General features: G+C 45.9%; 1 protein-coding gene and 1 long non-coding RNA gene across 2 annotated transcripts in view; one reads left to right on the top strand and one right to left on the bottom strand.

The window, feature by feature from the left end:
* The window catches only part of LOC308678092, a 400336-nt gene that overhangs the window by 155422 nt on the left and 229455 nt on the right, over nucleotides 1–15459 (top strand). The gene's annotated exons all lie outside the window — the stretch shown is intronic.
* Nucleotides 1–15459, bottom strand: part of LOC308677831 (stonustoxin subunit alpha-like) — a 34325-nt gene that overhangs the window by 11639 nt on the left and 7227 nt on the right. The window contains exons 3-4 of the mRNA XM_081344528.1: nucleotides 14987–15119; nucleotides 11781–13828 (exon numbers count right to left, since the gene is read on the bottom strand). Coding sequence (XP_081200654.1) covers nucleotides 11781–13828; nucleotides 14987–15083 — 2145 coding nt within the window. The 5' untranslated portion in view covers nucleotides 15084–15119. The remainder of the gene's footprint in view (nucleotides 1–11780; nucleotides 13829–14986; nucleotides 15120–15459) is intronic.

Here is a 15459-nt window from a genome sequence, read left to right as displayed (position 1 = left end):
CCTTCTGGCAGGGGTGGTCGCAAACGCCTGGCTCTGCTCCAAAAATCCCGGAGCAGAGACGCTGAACAGCTGGGAGCAACCCAGGCTATGGGGGAGTTCAATCCTTCAGCCGCCCAAGCTTTAAGCTCAGGCGGCCCTGAAGAACTCAACCCCTACCTGGGGCCTCACCCCCTCCTCTTCTCCCGAGGAGGGGGCTTCAAATCCACCCGAACAGCTGATCGGCGCTGTTTCGGGTGAAAACAACTCAGCTGAGCAGCGGGCAGCCCGAGACGGCTGTCTCCAGCGCCGCGCCGCCACCGGAAGTCCCTAGTAGGGTTAGTAGGTCAGATTCTTGTAGCGAACTGAAGTTTGCAATAAATCTTGATACTGATTTGAACTGCCTGAATCTCCTGATTTTCCTGGCACTTGATCCATCCATCCCTCGATCCCTCCATCTGTCTATCTATCTATCTATCTATCTATCTATCTATCTATCTATCTATCTATCTATCTATCCCACCATGAATGCCTTTCTTATCTCCCACTCATTTCCCTTCATCCATTAGTAGGTCAGGGTCTTGTAGCAAACTGAAGCTTTCAATAAACCTTGCTACTCATTTGAACTGCCTGAATCTCCTGATTTTCCTGGCACTTGATCCATCCATCCCTCGATCCCTCCATCTGTCCATCCATCTATCTATCTATCCAGCCCACCATGAATGCCTTTCTTATCTCCTACTCATTTCCCTTGATCCATTAGTAGGTCAGGGTCTTGTAGAAAACTGAAGCTTTCAATAAATCTTGATACTCATTTGAACTGCCTGAATCTCCTGATTTTCCTGGCACTTGATCCATCCATCCCTCGATCCCTCCATCTGTCCATCAATCTATCTATCTATCCAGCCCACCATGAATGCCTTTCTTATCTCCCACTCATTTCCCTTGATCCATTAGTAGGTCAGATTCTTGTAGCGAACTGAAGTTTGCAATAAATCTTGATACTGATTTGAACTGCCTGAATCTCCTGATTTTCCTGGCACTTGATCCATCCATCCCTCGATACCTCGATCCTTCCATCTGTCCATCCATCTATCTATCTATCCAGCCCACCATGAATGCCTTTCTTATCTCCCACTCATTTCCCTTGATCCATTAGTAGGTCAGATTCTTGTAGCAAACTGAAGCTTTCAATAAATCTTGCTACTCATTTGAACTGCCTGAATCTCCTGATTTTCCTGGCACTTGATCCATCCATCCCTCGATCCCTCGATCCTTCCATCTGTCCATCCATCTATCTATCTATCCAGGCCACCATGAATGCCTTTCTTATCTCCTACTCATTTCCCTTGATCCATTAGTAGGTCAGGGTCTTGTAGCAAACTGAAGCTTTCAATAAATCTTGATACTAATTTGAACTGCCTGAATCTCCTGATTTTCCTGGCACTTGATCCATCCATCCCTCGATCCCTCCATCTGTCCATCAATCTATCTATCTATCCAGCCCACCATGAATGCCTTTCTTTTTTTATTAAAAAGTTTTAGAATACATTTTATCTTTAACAAACAACAAAAAAAACAAAAAAGAAGAAAACCCCCCCAGCCCCCTTCCCTCCCACCCTCCCCAACCCTCCCCAACCCCACCCTCCCTTTCCCCTCCCCCCCACTTCCCAGAGCAGAATACAGGGTATAAAAATACAAACAATCATAATCTTGCTTACACAAACAATCCTGAACTATATAAACTATCGAACTTTAACTCATATTGATAAACTCCAAACATATATATATATATACATCATATCAATAATTGTTCAAAAACAAGATAATACTTTTCAATCTACCCAATAAAAACAATCACAAATAAAACAATTTATATCAATTGTCTAAAGCTGTTTTTCTTCCCAACTAAGCTTTAAATTCATATTATCCTGATATATTATACAAATTAAAATGCCATAGATTACTTCCAAACTTAAATTTTTTTTATATAATCACATCATTCTTATATTCTTATATTCTATTACCTACTCCAATATTGCCCATAAAAGTATTACAAATTAATTTCAATCACACATAAAACAATTTATATCAGTTTTATAAAACTATTCTTCTATCCAACTAAATTTTAACATACTAAAACCAAGTTTATACAACCTTTCCTTCTCCTAATGTATTATACAACTTAAAATACCATACATTACCTTCCAGGCTTAAAACTTTCCATCCAAATAACAAAGCATAACCTACAGAATATCAATAAACACTACTACAAATCTTCCCAATTAAATTTTCATAATCATCTTAAAACTAAAGCAACACAAAATATTATATAATTATTTTATAAGGGTGAAAAATGAATCCCCAAATACTTAATCCTTCTAGCATCCTTATTACATTATTATCTCTTGCAATTATGCAACTAAATCCTCAGGTTTGCTTCATTCTTCCAGAAGCAGCACACCTCTTCCAATTTCTGGCCTCCTCCCATGGTGATGAAATTTGACCCACTCCTGTAGCTTTCACATCTGTCTGCGTTAACCCTTCAACATCTTGTGGATTCTCTCTGTAACGTTGAGGCTCTCTGTCACCTTTTTTCTTTGTAGACTCCAAAGACGGTATGGGGACTGCTTTTAAAACATTACTGTAAAAGTCACGTGCCTTAATCACCGTGGTAAAACAATGCCTCGTACCTTCATAAGTCACCACCATACCCTCTAAACTTAATATCACGTCGTCTCAATTCTTGTGTCAAAAAAGCAAATTCCTTCCTTTTTCTTAAAATTATTGCAGGAATCTCTTTTAAAATCAAAACTTTTTGCTCATCCATTACAAAATCAATATTATAGGAGGCCTGGATAACTTCATTTCTAATCTTTCTCTTTGTAAAATAAACCACCACATCTCTGGGTAGTTTCCTTTGTCTTGCAATCCACGAATTAACATGGAAGATTTTATCTATATCTTCCATTATTTCATCTGCTGGTCGCTCCAACACCCCTTCCAAAACCTCAGAAACCATTTTCGTCAAATTTTCCTTAGGATTTTCTTTTAGGCCTCTGATTCTCAAAGCAAACTCCATCTGAGAATACTGTGTCGAAATCAAATCATAATCCATTTTCTCTATCACATTTTCAGTTTCTGTCATTTTGGCTTCCATTCTAATATCATTTTGAACAAGATCTTCCACTCTTTCATCCAAAATCTCAATGCTTTTAGCCATACTTAACGTTGCAGACGTGATGTCTGCTCTCATTTCTGCTAATTTCTCTGTAAACTTCTCCTCCAACGTTTTCTCCATTATCTCAACAAATTGTTGCATTTGCTTTTCCATAGTCTCTTGCAGCAAACTCTGCAAATCTTTTACTGTAAAAGCTGATAGAGATTCAGATGCAGAAGACAATGAAGTTTTCACCAAAGACTGCTCCTCAGGGCAGGAACTTTAGAAGATATGGCCACCATTTTCACCCTCTATTGTTAACTACGCACTTTCACATGCAGATTCAGCAAAGTCCATTGAGTTAAAGATCAAAACATCCTGTTCATCAAAATCTCCTGCATCGCTCTGCCTGTGTCCTCGTTCTCAAAAGCTCTTCCTTGCTAGCAGGGATGGTTGCGAACGCCCTGTTCTGCTCCAAAAAACCCGGAGCAGAGGAGCCTCGCAGTCCGGAGCATGCCCAGGCTTCGGGGGGGGGGCTCAATCCTTCTGCCACCAAAACTCTAAGTTCTGGCGGCCCCGGAGAGCTCTACCCCTACCTGGACACTCACCCCCTCCTCTTCTCCCGAGGTGGGGGCTTCCGAGCCACCGAAACAGCTGATCGGCGCTGTTTTCGGCAGCTCTACAGAGCCGCAAGGCTGACAGCCAAGAAATGACTGCCTCCGGCGTCGCCTTGCCATCCGGAAGTCCATGAATGCCTTTCTTATCTCCCACTCATTTCCCTTGATCCATTAGTAGGTCAGATTCTTGTAGCGAACTGAAGTTTGCAATAAATCTTGATACTGATTTGAACTGCCTGAATCTCCTGATTTTCCTGGCACTTGATCCATCCATCCCTCGATACCTCCATCTGTCTATCTATCTATCTATCTATCTATCTATCTATCTATCTATCCCACCATGAATGCCTTTCTTATCTCCCACTCATTTCCCTTCATCCGTTAGTAGGTCAGGGTCTTGTAGCAAACTGAAGCTTTCAATAAATCTTGATACTCATTTGAACTGCCTGAATCTCCTGATTTTCCTGGCACTTGATCCATCCATCCCTCGATCCCTCCATCTGTCCATCCATCTATCTATTTATCCAGCCCACCATGAATGCCTTTCTTATCTCCCACTCATTTCCCTTGATCCATTAGTAGGTCAGATTCTTGTAGCGAACTGAAGTTTGCAATAAATCTTGATACTCATTTGAACTGCCTGAATCTCCTGATTTTCCTGGCACTTGATCCATCCATCCCTCGATCCCTCCATCTGTCTATCTATCTATCTATCTATCTATCCCACCATGAATGCCTTTCTTATCTCCCACTCATTTCCCTTCATCCGTTAGTAGGTCAGGGTCTTGTAGCAAACTGAAGCTTTCAATAAACCTTGCTACTCATTTGAACTGCCTGAATCTCCTGATTTTCCTGGCAATCTATCTCTCTCTCTCTCTCTTTCTCTCTCTCTCTCTCTCTCTCTCTCTCTCTCTCTCTCTCTCTCATCTATCTATCTATCTATCTATCTATCTATCTATCTATCTATCTAATCTATCTATCTATCTATCTATCTATCTATCTATCTATCTATCTATCTATCTATCTCTATCTATCTATCTATCTATCTCTATCTATCTATCTATCTATCTATCTATCTATCTATCTATCTATCTATCTATCTATCTATCTATCTATCTATCCCACCATGAATGCCTTTCTTATCTCCTGCTCATTTCCCTCGATCCGTTAGTAGGTCAGATTCTTGTAGCAAACTGAAACTGATTTGAACTGCTGGAGTCTCCCGATTTCCCTGGCCTTGGACAAGCATTTCTTAGTCTGTCCCTCCACTCAAGATGGTAGCTCCAACCCCCACTTCGCCCCACCCCGTGCCCCCTAGTGGCCAAGAGTTTACCTTGCATGCTTCCAGCCATTTCCAGACAACGTCGCTCTGCGCAACAGCCGGGATAAAATTCCTGGATAAAAAGAGAAAGACAAATCAGCCAAAGGAGAGGCCTTCTCGCTTGGGGATAGCCCCCAACTCTCCTCCGCCAGGAGAAACAAGCAGGAATCGAAGGGGAGGGGCTTTAAAAGAAGCCCACCCCTCCCTCTCCGCCCTTGAGGCTGGTCCATCTGATCTTCTCCCCACCTCTTTTTCTATCCTCCCTTCCACTCTTGTGATCCCACACTTTGCTGTGTGTGTGCCCGTGACAAAACCACAGGCCCATATTCTCGAATTGTCGGGCAACATCCCGCTCCATACAGGCAAGTCCTCGATTTACGACCAATCAAGCACCCCCCCCAAATTGACATCACTAACCGAAACATTCGCTCAGCGAGTGTTGCCCCGTTTTATGGCTCGCCTTGCCGCCACCGTTAAGCGAATCGCGGCAGCGGTTCAGGGTGTCACCCGGCCAATCGGCCGATCCCGTTTCTCCCTCGCCTCTGCTCATTGGGAGGATGGCAAAAGCGGATCAGCGTGATCACAGACACACACCGCACACCCACGCACACCCACGCACACACACACTGGGAGGCTGCCATCGTTGTGAATACAAGCCGCTTGGCAAGCCTCTGAATTTTGAGCCCACGACCCCGGGGATGCGGCAACGGGCGTTAAGTGGGAAAACCTTGCCCAAGTCACTGATTTTCAAGGCTGTTTCAACTTTGATCACTAAATCTAAAATCTAAATGGACGGTCATACATCGAGGACTACCTGTGGCTCCTGAGGCACTTGCAGCTGGACAGTCTCCCGCAGAGTTGCACCAGCCCCTCGGCCCTCTCTCCCAGCCCCGCCCATCATCCACTGCCCCCACTGGGCCTCAGAATAGAATAGGATAATAGAATAGAGAATAAAATAGAGAATTGTTGTTGTTGTTAGTTGCAAAGTTGTGTCCGACCCATCGCGACCCTATGGACAATGTTCCTCCAGACCTTCCTGTCCTCTACCATTTTCTGGAGTCCATCTAGGCTCACGCCTACTGCTTCAGTGACTCCATCCAGCCACCTCCTTCTCTGTCATCCCTTCTTCTATTGCCCTCAATCTTTCCCAGCATTAGGCTCTTCTCCAGTGAGTCCTTCCTTCTCATTAGGTGGCCAAAGTATTTGAATTTTAGCTTCAGGATCTGGCCTTCTAAAGAGCAGTCAGGGTTGATCTCCTCTAGGACTGACCGGTTTGATCGCCTTGCAGTCCAAGGAACTCGCAGGAGTCTTCTCCAGCACCATAGTTCAAAGGCTTCAATTCTTTGGCGCTCAGCCTTTCTTATGGTCCAGCTTTCACTGCCATACATTGCAACTGGGAAGACCATAGCCTTGACTATACGCACTTTTGTTGACAGGGTGATGTCTCTGCTTTTTAGTGTGCTGTCTAGATTTGCCATGGCTTTCCTCCCAAGGAGCAAGCGTCTTTTAATTTCTTGGCTACAGTCCCCATCTGCAGTGATCTTGGAGCCCAGGAAAATAAAATCTGTCACTACCTCCATTTCTTCCCCATCTATTTGCCAGGAATTGAGAGGGCCAGATGCCATGATCTTGGTTTTCTTAATGTTTAGTTTCAACCCAAGTTTTGCACTCTCCTTCTTCACCCGCAACAAGAGGCTCTTTAGTTCTTCTTCACTTTCTGCCATTAGAGTGGTATCATCTGCATATCTTAGGTTGTTGATTTTTCTTCCGGCAATCTTAATTCCAACTTTTGATTCATCTAGCCCTGCCTTTCTCATGATGTGCTCTGCATATAAGTTAAATAGGCAAGGCGACAGTATACAGCCTTGCCAGACTCCTTTCCCAATTTTGAACCAATCAGTGGTTCCGTGTCCAGTTCTCACTGTTGCTTCTTGGCCCACATATAGATTTCTCAAGAGACAAATAAGATGGTCTGGTAGGCCCATCTCTTTAAGGACTTGCCACAGTTTGTTATGATCCACACAATCAAAGGCTTTAGCATAGTCAATGAAGCAGAAGTAGATGTTTTTCTGGAACTCTCTAGCTTTCTCCATGATCCAGCGTATGTTAGCAATTTGATCTCTAGTTCCTCTGCCTCTTCGAAATCCTGCCTGTACTTCTGGTAGTTCTCGATCCACATACTGCTGGAGTCTAGCTTGTAGGATTTTAAGCATAACTTTACTAGCATGAGAAATGAGTGCAATGGTGCGATAGTTTGAACATTCTTTGGCACTGCCTTTCTTTGGAATTGGAATGTAAACTGATCTTTTCCAATCCTGTGGCCACTGTTGAGTTTTCCAAATTTGCTGGCAAATTGAGTGTAGCACTTTTACTGCATCGTCTTTTAAGATTTTGAATAGCTCAGCTGGAATACTGTCACCTCCACTAGCTTTGTTGTTGCTCAGCTTTTCTAAGGCCCACTTCACTTCACATTCTAGGATGTCTGGCTCGAGGTCAGTGACCACCTCATTGTGATTATCAGGGACGTTAAGCTCATTCTTGTGTAGTTCTTCTGTGTAATTTTGCCACCTCTTCTTAATCTCTTCTGCCTCTGTTAGGTCCCTGCCATTTTGGTCCTTTATCATGCCCATTTTTGCATGAAACGTTCCTTTCATCTCTCCAATTTTCTTGAAAAGATCTCTGGTCCTCCCTATTCTATTGTTTTCTTCTATTTCTTTGCATTGTTCATTTAAGAAGGCATTCTTATCTCTTCTAGCTATGGAATTCTGCATTTAATTGGGCATATCTTTCTTTTTCTCCCTTGCCTTTCGCTTCCCTCCTTTCCTCAGCTATTTGCAAAGCTTCCTCAGACAGCCATTTTGCTTTCTTGCGTTTCTTTTTCTTTGGGATGGTTTTGGTTGCTACCTGTTGTACAATGTTGCGAACCTCTGTCCATAGTTCTTCAGGCACTCTGTCTATCAGATCTAATTCCTTAAATCTATTTGTCACCTCTACTGTATATTCGTCAGGGATATGATTTAGTTCATACCTGAATGGCCTAGTGCTTTTCCCTACTTTCTTCAGTTTAAGCCTAAATTTTGCAACAAGAAGCTCGTGGTCTAAGCCACAGTCAGCTCCTGGTCTTGTTTTTACTGACTGTATAGAGCTTCTCCATCTTTGGCTGCAGAGCATATAGTCAATCTGATTTCTGTGTTGACCATCTGGTGATGTCCATGTGTAAAGCCGTCTCTTGGGTTGTTGGAAAAGAGTGTTTGCTATGACCATCGTATTCTCTTGACAAAATTCTATCAGCCTGTGCCCTGCTTCATTTTGTACTCCAAGGCCAAACTTGCCTGTTATTCCAGTTATCTTTTGGCTTCCTACTTTAGTGTTCCAATCCCCCATGATGATAAGGACATCATTTTTTGGTGTTAGTTCTATAAGGTGCTGTAGGGCTTCATAGAACCAGTCAATTTCATCCTCTTCAGCACCGGTGGTTGGGGCATAGACTTGGACTACTGTGATATTGAATGGTTTGCCTTGGATTTGAACTGAGATCATTCTGTCATTTTGAGGATTGTATCCCAGTATTGCTTTTCCTATTTTTTTTATTGACTATGAAGGCTACTCCATTTCTTCTGAGGGATTCTTGCCCGCAGTAGTATACCTGATGGTTATCTGAATTAAATTCACCCATTCCTGTCCATTTTAGTTCGCTGATACCTAAGATGTCGATGTTTAGTCTTGTCATCTCTTGTTTGACCATGTCCAGCTTTCCTTGATTCATGGATCTTACATTCCAGGTTCCTATGGAGAAAAAATCTTTACAGCATCGGATTTTCCTTTCACCACCAGACATATCCACAGCTGAGCGTCCTTTCGGCTTTGGCCCAGCCGCTTCATTCTTTCTGGCGCTACTAGTACTAGCCCTCTGCTCTTCCCCAGTAGCATATTGGACGCCTTCTGACCTGAGGGGCTCATCTTCCAGCGTCATATCGTTTTGCCTTTTGGTACTGTCCATAGGGTTTTCATGGCAAAGATACTGGAGTGGTTTGCCATTTCCTTCTCCAGTGGATCACGTTTTGTCAGAACTCTCTGCTATGACCTTTCCGTCTTGGGTGGCCCTGCACGGCATAGCTCATAGCTTCACTGAATTACGCAAGCCCCTTCGCCACGAAAAGGCAGTAATCCATGAAGGGGAAAATAGAGAATAGAATAGAATAGAATAGAATAGAATAGAATAGAATAGAATAGAATAGAATAGAATAGAATAGATAATAGAATAGAATAGAATAAAGAATAGAATAGAGAAAAATAGAATAGAATAGAATAAAGAATAGAATAGGAGAATAGAATAGAGAATAGAATAAAGAATAGAATATAGAATAGAATAGAATAAAGAATAGATTAGAATAGGGAAAAATAGGAGAATAGAATAGAATCAAGAACATAGAATAGAACCTCAGAGGTCATCTAGTCCAAGCCGGAGTCCCCTACACCCTTTCTGACAGATGGCAGTCCAGTCTCTTCTGGGTTCGGCGCTGGTGTGTGTGTGTGTGTGTGTCTGTCTGTCTGTCTGTCTGTCTCTCTCTCTCTCTCTCTCTGTGTGTGTGTGTGTGTGTGTGTGTGTGTGTGTGTGTGAGAGAGAGAGAGAGAGAGAGAGAGAGAGAGAGAGAGAGAGAGAGAGGCCGGGGACAGAACCAAATCTTCGTCTTCCCTCCGAAAAGAGTCGGAAGGGACCCCTGGAGGTTATCCCTGTTTAGGGTGACCCGCTCCCTCCTTAATCAGGAGGTGAGGGAGGAACCCTTGCAGGGTTGTGCCGAGGAGTTTAGTCAACATCTGTCGGACAAAATCGCTCAGATTTGGACCGGTCTGGACTCCGACTGGGCAGAGTCTGACGATCAGGACACGGGCGGTCTTGTCGATATTATCTGGGAGGAGTTTGATTCTGTGACTCCGGAGGAAGTGGACAGGATTATGGGGAGGTTGAGCTCCACATGTTTATTGGACCCGTGCCCTTCCTGGCTGGTTTATGCGGCTCGGGAGGGGACACGAGGCTGGTTCCAGGCAGTTATATCTGCCTCTTTGAGTGAGGGCAGTTTCCCCGCCGTCTTGAAGGAGGTGGTGGTGAGACCTCTCCTCAAGAAGCCTGCCTTGGACCCAGCTGTGTTAAATAACTTTTTTCCGGTCTCCAACCTTCGCTTTCTTGCGAAGGTTGTTGAGAGCGTGGTAGCGCATCAGCTCCCTCTGGTTCTGGGTGAAGCGGATTATCTAGACCCGTACCAATCGGGCTTCAGGCCCGGGTACAGCACGGAGACGGCATTGGTCGCTCTGGTGAATGATCTCTGGAGGGCCCGGGACAGGGGATATTCCTCTGTCCTAGTCCTATTAGACCTCTCAGCGGCTTTCGATACCATCGACCATGGTATCTTGCTGCGGCGTCTCAGGGGATTGGGACTGGGAGGCACGGTTTTTCAGTGGTTCTCCTCCTATCTCTTGGGACGTTCGCAGTCGGTGTTGGCAGGGGGGCAGAGGTCGACCTCGAGGCCTCTCGCTTGTGGAGTCCCTCAGGGGTCGGTCCTCTCGCCTCTCCTGTTCAACATCTACATGAAACCGCTGGGTGAGATCATTCGTGGTTTTGGAGTTGGGTATCACCAGTATGCTGATACCACCCAGCTTTTTATTTCGACCACAAACCACCCCAGTGATGCCCTCAACATGATGTCCCGCTGGCTGGAGGCGGTTCGGGTCTGGATGGGGAGGAATAGGCTTCGACTCAACCCTGACAAGACTGAGTGGCTGTGCGTACCGGCATCTCGGGATATTCAGGATATCCCATCTCTTTCTATGGGGGGTGAGTTATTACCCCCCATAGATAGGGCTCGCAACTTGGGAGTCCTCCTAGATTCACAGCTTTCTTTAGAAGACCATATAGTAGCTGTGACTAGGGGGGCCTTCGCCCAGGTTCGCCTGGTGCGCCAGTTGCGGTCCTATTTAGACCGGGATTCCTTACGTATGGTCACTCATGCGCTCGTGACCTCTCGTCTGGACTACTGCAACGCTCTCTACATGGGGCTGCCCTTGAAGACCACTCGGAGGCTCCAACTGGTACAGAATGCAGCTGCGAGAGTTGTGCTGGGAGTTTCCAGATACTCCCATGTTACACCTCTGCTCCGCGAGCTGCATTGGCTTCCAGTTGTCTTCTGGGTGAGGTTCAAGGTGTTGGTATTGACCTACAAAGCCCTACATGGCATGGGTCCGGAATACCTTGGGGAGCACCTGCGGCCAGCATCAACTTCCCTCCGCCCAGTACGCTCCCACAGAGAGGGCCTCCTCAGGGTGCCACCGGTCAAATGCCGACTGGTGGCCCCCAGGGGGAGGGCGTTCTCTGTGGGCGCGCCAGATTTATGGAACCATCTTCCGGTTGAGCTCCGGATGGCGCCCGACCTGCGCTCCTTCCGGTGTGATCTAAAGACATATCTCTTCAAACAAGCTGGCCTGGCCTGATGGGATGGGTTGGGTTTTTTTATTACTTTTAATGTGTTTTAACCTATTGTAAGAGCTGTGGGCATTTTGTTTAATCTCTTTTAATTTTTGTATTTTGTCTTTTAACATGTATTGCCCTGTTCACCGCCCTGAGTCCTTCGGGAGAAGGGCGGTATATAAATAAAATTAATAATAATAATAATAATAATAATAATAATAATAATAATAATAATAATAATACATTGTCTGCATCTTCTTCCTCCAGTGATGTGGAGACCTCCACCTCCTCGCTGGGGACACTCAGAGCTCCATTATCACACACAGCAGACACCCGTATTCTATACGCTGTTTGCTGCTTCAGACCTTCAATAGGGTAAACCTCTATTTTTCTCCCAGTCCTTTTTTCAGTCCACTGGTCGTTCCCAACTCCAGCCTCCACCGTTCTGTACTCCACCTTGTACTCCTTGACCACAACTCCCGAGGCAACGACACTGGGACTCATCCAGGCCACAGAGATGACAGATGCTGCTGCAGTGACCGTTCTTAATTTCTCAGGCGGGCTGGTGGGAAGGGTCTTTATGGGTGGGCTCAGGTCACTGGTTTTACTAAGGCCCAGCTTGCAACCAGCAGCATACTTGAACTGGTACTCTGTGTTTGGAGGCAGATCTTTCAGCAGGAACATCTCCCCGACGTCCTCTGTCCTCACGGTCTTCCAGTCCTCTTCCCCTGAAATCTTGTACTCTACCAGATAGCTGGAGATTGTAGCCCTCCCGTATTCAGCGGGCTGAAACTTCAGCTGAACGCTGTCGTGTCTCAGTTCACCGATCAGGAAAGGGAGAGGTTTTGAGGGCAACTCAAAGTTCTTGCTGACCAGCTCTCCGTCTTCATAAAGGTAAATGGAGGCTCCTGAGGTGTCCACATCTGGGAGTGAGGCCACGACAACGCGGACCTTCTCATTCGATCGATTGACACTGAAAAAGTCTTTGATGGATTTGGCAGCTTGGCGAGCATTCCGGGTCCACCCCTTGTTCTCAAACCAGGCCACGTCTTCGTCCTGCCCAGGACTGGACCTTGTGGACTTAGCTGATTCTTCCAAGAATTGCTCCTGAAGCCAGTCCTGTAAGCTCAACAGAAATGGTTCCTTCTTATACAAAGAGGTGAAAATAAAGGCGACCACGTATACATTCTGGGGGTTTAGCACTATCTCCTCCAGCTTGTTCTGAGATGAGATAACTTGCATGTCACTTAGAATCGTCAGGTAACATTTGACAAAGTTAATTTCCCTTTTCTTGGTGACCAGAAATTCAGAGAGCTTTTGACTGTTGAAGGGCGACTGGTTGACGGACATCAAGATGTCCACCAGGGTCGCTTCCTCTTGCCCTCCACCCCGGATGGAAGGCAACATTCTGGCCAGCTGTTTCTGGAAAGTCTGCCTGTGTTGCTTGCACAAGTCATTGAACTGCTTGATCTTCCTCTGGATCTCAGGGAATGTGTCACAAATGGGATTCTTGACTAGATCGTTGCTTTGCATCCGGAGTTCGTTGAGGTCCTCCAAGATCTTTTCAGCATCAAAGATCAACGCTAGGCTGATCTCACGGACCATCTTAGCTGCTTTGGTATCCAATTTGGTCAGTGGGTAGAGCCAGACCCTCATAGGCACAGCATTCTCCCCATGTTCCCCTAACATTTTTGGTAGAATTTCATAAACTTTGATGGCATCTTGGAAAGTCACTGGATTTTTCTCCAAAGAAAAGTCTCCGTGGAACTTGCAGCTAAACTTCAGAGCATTCTCTTTCTCCTCCTCGTTGTATTTGACCTTTGCTTCTCCTCCGATAGATATTTCCTTTGTGAGTGTCGCCTGGAGACTTCCTTCAATATCTTTTATTGTCTCCTCCGAAGAAACCTCTCGGTCAAACACGAAGAAAGCCTGGGCTCCGTAGAGGATGGCGGTGACCACGTGGGTGGCCGTGCCATGCTCAAAGACCGCTGGGTAGGAGACATTCTGGATTCCTAGGTGGCTCATGGTCAGCTGCTCATACCTGGTGGTGGTTTTGTACTGGACAGTGACTCTGGCCTGTTGCTTGGACTTCTTGGTGTCGTGAAGATACTTGGCCGAGCCTCCCACTTCAATCAGCCCCCCAAGGAAACTGGCCTTGAGCGATGCTGAGATGTCCAAGGCGGATGTTTTGTCATCAATGCTGTCAGACGCAATTATTTCCGATTCGGTCTTGGGCTGAGGCCTGATGGTCAAGTCCTTCTGGAGAGAGCTGTAGTCCCAAAGGGTGACGCCTGCACGGAAGAGATGAAAACAGGGAGATGAATTGAACGCTCTCTTCCAGAACACCTGCAACTGGATAGAGAAGCTCCAGAGTGTTGGGACAGTGGAGTCATAGGTTTCCCTGGAAAGTTCCCTCATTTGCTCTGTCCGGCCATCACCAGAGAAACCTCCTGCTTGTTTTTCCAAATACCAGTATCTCCAAAAGCTTCCGACTGAGCAGAGAGGGATGGGAATTGCTGTGCACCTATCAATTTCAAGGATCTCCAACTCCCTGGAGAAACCATGTTTTGCTTCTGGGGTTCTGAGTCGTCTTCTCTCTTCAGACCCGCCCCCAAGAAAAGCAGCAGCATCACAACTTGAGAGTTAAATCCCTCACTTCACCACTCTGGGTGGGATCTCAACTCCCTTTTCTTAGCCATTTAGTGAATCATTTCACTGACTTTGGTTTGGGAACCTACCCGGTGGTTGGTAGTCAAGGCCAGCCCTGCTGTGTGCCCGGCCAAGGGATGGATGCGCCTTCCCAGGCAGAAGATCCTACTTAGCTAGCTGCTAACAGTAGGCCATGTGCCCAGGAGCTCCACTCTGTCACTGGGCTGAGCCTGTGCCTCTATGGCTGTTAGGCATATGGTGATAGCCTACATAGTTGGGTTGAAAATATATTAACCGTGATATTGTGACTTTAAGACGTTAATTGGCCAATGGGTGTGTAAGTGTTCTCATGGCCATAAGAGGGAGCTAGGAACGTAGCTTCTCTGTCTCTGAATTCACTGCTCTCTCTACTATTACTGTTTTTGCTCTGTTTTGCTGTACTGTTGGTTTACTACTGTGATAAACCTGTACAACTGTGTATTGACCTCTGGAACGGTAAGAAGACTTTGTATTTTGGACTACTCCTTGGACTGTTGCTATTGTGTATGACCTGGACTGTTTATTTTGACCGTGCATTTTTGTTTTTACACCACCTCAAAAGTAAAGTACTTTTTGCTTTCACAACTCAGTGTACTCTTGTGGTTACTGTGTGACTCTTACTGCTCTCAGTACTCTTCCTTGTCTGTGCAACTCTTTGGTAGCACAAGGAGACCTCTGCACAACAATTCTTAACAATGGCAGTGCCCGTCTCCTTCCCTCCCTCTCTCCCAAGACCCATCAGCCTCTCCTCCAGCTCCTACCGGGGATGAGGGCATCCTTGCGGCAGTCGTACAGCATCCCCAGCTGGAAGGGGCGGCCCAGGGCTGGGGTCTCGATGGCATCGTCCGTCTGGGCCATGCTCGGCTCCCGCGGGTCGCTGACTCTGCTGCTGTCCTGCAAGAGAGAAGAACCATCTGTAGGAGGCCACGACTGACTGGTGTCTCTAATGAGCGAGTTGTGCTGGGGTCACTTCATACCCCTTCCCGAAGCCCCTTCCCCAGGTTTGTCCTCCTCCCCCCTCTCCAACATCAGAAAGCCGTTTCATGACAATGCTTTGGTAAGGCCACACCTGGAATACTGCATCCAGTTTTGGTCACCACGATGTAAAAAAGATGTTGAGACTCTAGAAAGGGTACAGAGAAGAGCAACAAAGATGAGGCTGGAGGCTAAAACATACAGGGAACGGTTGCTAGAATTGGGTATGTGTAGTTTAATGAAGAGAAGGGTGAGGGGT

The sequence above is a fragment of the Vipera berus genome, assembly GCF_964194415.1.
Source record: "Vipera berus genome assembly, chromosome: Z".
NCBI classification, from domain to species: Eukaryota; Metazoa; Chordata; class Lepidosauria; order Squamata; family Viperidae; genus Vipera; species Vipera berus.
This window is presented reverse-complemented; position numbering and strand designations above follow the sequence as displayed.